Genomic DNA, 4431 nt, shown 5'->3' on the forward strand with positions numbered 1-4431 from the left:
GTCATTTTTATGTTATTTGATACGGTAACATGAGTGCATATGAGCCGCGTCATTGTAACTTCTGTACTGTTAGCCAGGTATGGGTAAAAGGTCAATATAATAAATATATATAAATGTATAATGTTATGAGATTTAAGCTATTTCATTGAAACATTTATGTTTTCATATTATAATTTGTGTTCATTCTAGAATGAAAGAGGCATAATTTATGTTTATTTCCTAATTTTTTATCGTGGTTGCGAGATCAGTCAAATTTACTAAACCCATACAGAGATTAATTACTGAAAATAACAGATAAGATATAAAGTTTTTTCTTAACAAATGTTTGACAACTATCTGGACATTATAAAGATTTTGCATGTGAAATTTAAAATTTTCTGATGCATAAAAGTATTTTTAATTTTAAAATGAATATTACTTTGCATGATAGATAGGCAAGATGTGAAAAGAATAAGAAAGCATGAGAGAAATATTGCTTTACTAACCTTAAAACTTAATAAAAAAGTTAGATATTTTGCATATGAAAGCATTGAAATATTTACTGATAAACTGCCAAATTTCATTAACATTTGCTTACAGATTTAAAAGTTAAAGCATGTAAACTATAACAAGAACAAAATGGTTATGAGGTTGGTTCCAGGGACCGAGCCCGGGTTGAAAGAATTAAATATCTGGTATATATATATAATTTAAAACTTGATTGCAAAAGTAAATATTTATAGCTGAATTAATTTTAGTGATTTACAGTGTTATATTTTTTTTATCTGTGTAGTCCTTGATGAACCAATACTTTGATCGAATGCAGACGTTTGCTGAAAACAATGATCTGCCATCTCGTATACGCTTTATGCTTCAGGATGTCTTGGAGCTGAGAAGGAACAAGGTAAAATTTGAGACCTATTTAAAAACTACTGTAAGTTGTGTTATTGAGCTAAGTGTATTTTTAGGAAAGACATTATAAGCCTTTTCATCTTATTAATATACTATGAGTAACTATTTCGCTATGGGTAGGTCAAAAGTGCCTATGACACTGTCATGACCCTTTACACAGATACATTCAAAATTTAATTAAACTACTTTATTATCAGTGTTTAACTAAACTTGGTATGAAAATATCAAATCAAATTTTAATATTATATAAGTTTTACAGAAATACTTAACTAAATCCCAAATCTCGACTTGTATGAGAATAATGACATTTGTTCTCTAATTTATTTACTGACCCTCTTTGAAGTACATAATTTATTGCAAATTACTCATTATAATTATTACGAAGACCAGGTTTAATTTTTATAGTCTTCAATCTTCTTTGTTTATGAGGTCGTAAACCAGAAAGTCGAACCTACTTGCCATGCCCACCTGTCGCATCCTCGCTTTTACAAACCGCCAATAATTCTTTCAGAAGTTTTATATTATATCATTCATTACTAATAGAAAGGCAAAATTTTAATGCTGAATGATGTATAATGTGATGTTTTCAGTGCACAGTATTGTAAGTTTCATCTTCAGTTTGAAAGTTTCTCTCAGTGTTCAGGTTGAGTAGCTGATGGAATTATTTTAAGCTTTTCTTATCTTAGTTAGAAAGCCAGTTAAATTATAATAATTGTCAGGGTTTTAAGTATATGGGCTTGGATTCTTTACAGTAGGTGTTTGTGATTTGTTGGAGATAAATTTGTACAATAAATGGCAGCACACAATCCACTTTTTAAAATAATATATTCAAAACAAGTCAAACATATGTACAAAAATTCTTTACAGAATAGGATATCACAGTTGTATTTAAAGCTTTAAATAACTTTTCCTGTCAAAAGTCCACACTGGCTGATTCAATTACTTTAGAATCCAACTGACAAGACAAATTATTTTTCTCTGTACTGTTTCTTACTGTACAGTCTGTGATAGATTCACTTAAGTTACACTGTGGGTACTACAGTTGCATCCAGAACTTTAAATGATTGTCTCCTTTCGTTAAAGTCCACACAGGCAGGTTCAATTACTTTAGAACACCCTTTGACAAGACAAATTTATTCTCCTTATCTCCTTATTCACTTTACAATATCGCCTGTTACGGCTAAACTAACAATCAAGTAGTTTAACGCCTCTTTCACTGACTTGACTTCTCTGTATCTGCACGTATTTATAATGTGCAACAGAAAAATATAAAAATATCTAGCTCTCTATTAGCAACAATATTCACATAGCGAGAAAACTTAGAGACTTCGAGAAAGATGACATCAACAATATTATGTAATGTACAACTCAAACAAAGTTATGTAACGAAACTTGTCATAACTGTTGCTTTTAAAATAATTAACTTTTAACACATTTGTAATGGAAACTAAATCATCATTAAACATTAAATCACTAGATAAATCAAATAATAACTCTTAAACTAAACAGTCTTGTATATCCAACAATAGCTATAGGTCATTGTGTGTTGTTGTTGTTGTGTGTTTTTAGGTGCATTAAGTAAATAAAAATCGTGTACTAGTAGTATAAAAAAAGTAGTTTTGAATTTCTTCATCAACTGACAGTATAAAAACTGAAGTCATATAAATACTGTAGTTTTTGTTTTTTCATGTATATTATTTATTTATTATTATAAAAGTAACTAAAATGTAAAAACTTTTTAGGTTAGGAAATTTAACACTTACTTTAACCTGTATGCCTTTTGTACTTTGGTGCATGGTTTACTAAGCCTATTTATTCTACGTTGGTTATCCAAAAAATAGTTCATGGAACTTTCATATATGGATCTTAGAACACAAAAAAAATATATCAGACACTGAAATAGAATATCCTAAAAGTAATTATCTGGCTTTCTAACTAACCTATAAAGAGGTTTAACTCTTTCCATACAAGGTTGGTTGGTGTGGCCGACCTTGTAACATGTGGTTAGAAACTGAAAGTCTATAGTTTAAATTTTATCACTGTTTCATGAGATAGCTATTACAGGCATAAGTTTGTAGCTTCTAGGCAGTGCATGGCTAGTGGACTGTGAATCCAAGGGTTTGTGGTTTGCACTCTTTTACCACAAACATATGTTCTGCATTTTTGGTCCATTGGTGTACAGTTAAACATGGTAAAATCTCTCAGTTCAGTCCGACTATAGTAGCCGAAACGTTGACTAGCTACCTTCCCTTTAGTCTTATCTGTTCAAAATTAAATACAGCTGTACACAGAAGGCATGTATGTTGTTCTGCATGAACATTTTAAGCAATCAAGCTTCTGAAATATTGTATCCAGCTTGGGAAATTCTAAACTTTTAACAGTCAACCTTTTTAAGTCTACATATGCAATTTCAATTATAATGTAAATTCACTAGAGAATACATGAAATAGAGAGAAATAATTTACTTTTTTACTTTTCTTTGATGTATTCAGTTTTTGATTATACTTAGAGGTTATTTTTTATTTTAACTTCATGACTATGTTTAATCTATCTAGGCAGAGAATAATTTAAAAAATGTATGTTCCAGTGGGTTCCACGAAGGGTACTTGCAGAACAAGGCCCTCGAACCATTCATCAGATTCGAGAAGAAGCAGCTAAAGATTATGGTGTGTACACACCTAATTCTTGTGTGATAGGAGGAAGAAACATGCAGGTTCCCACTCCTCCTTTACTGATGGGAGTCAAAGGTCGTGGTGGAATGGATGATGTGTTTGGACCTTTACCGATAGGTAGAAAGCTTTATTGTTTTGGTTTGAACATAATTCACTGGGGCCGATTCCATAATGTGTTTGTTGAATGTAAACTCTCATTTGGGAACTCTTTGACAGATAATGCAGTTAGCATTGAAATTTCTTCCAACAGTTAAAAAATTATGTTTGCATCATCCCTACATGATAGCACAGGGACACAGTGTAGTAGAATGTTAACAGACAAAAATAGGATTAATTAAACACAATTATGATTAGATAGTTATACATGTATGTTAATTCTTGCCTGTGCTACTATTTTGTTTACTTTGTTTTATAAGGATTGATATTAGCCATCCCTACATGTACTTCCTTTTTAACAGAAATGAAGTATTTTTTAAGAGTAGACAAAGGTGTTATAACTGGTTTAAATATTTGGTAATTTTTTGTGCTGATTTTTTAAAAATTGTAATAAATCCTTTTATTAATATTAAATTCCAGCCGATTGATGAAACTTGATATTTTTAGTAGTTAAGTATTGTTATTTCAGTAGTTAAGTGTTGCTATTTCAGTAGTTAAGTGTTGCTATTTCAGTAGTTAAGTGTTGCTATTTCAGTAGTTAGGTGTTGCTATTTCAGTAGTTAGGTGTTGCTATTTCAGTAGTTAGGTGTTGCTATTTCAGTAGTTAGGTGTTGCTATTTCAGTAGTTAGGTGTTGCTATTTCAGTAGTTAGGTGTTGCTATTTCGGTAGTTAGGTGTTGCTATTTCGGTAGTTAGGTGTTGCTATTTCGGT

The 4431-nt window shown here is 30.7% G+C and overlaps 1 protein-coding gene across 6 annotated transcripts in view; it reads left to right on the forward strand.

The window, feature by feature from the left end:
* The window catches only part of LOC106471320 (eukaryotic translation initiation factor 4 gamma 2-like), a 71536-nt gene that overhangs the window by 35278 nt on the left and 31827 nt on the right, over positions 1–4431 (forward strand). For all 6 annotated transcript variants that reach the window (XM_022399928.1, XM_022399930.1, XM_022399931.1 and 3 more), the window contains 2 exons: positions 773–883; positions 3479–3680. In XM_022399928.1, the coding sequence (XP_022255636.1) occupies positions 773–883; positions 3479–3680 (313 nt within the window). The remainder of the gene's footprint in view (positions 1–772; positions 884–3478; positions 3681–4431) is intronic.

This window comes from Limulus polyphemus, unplaced genomic scaffold (genome assembly GCF_000517525.1).
Source record: "Limulus polyphemus unplaced genomic scaffold, Limulus_polyphemus-2.1.2 Scaffold4540, whole genome shotgun sequence".
NCBI lineage: Eukaryota > Metazoa > Arthropoda > Merostomata > Xiphosura > Limulidae > Limulus > Limulus polyphemus.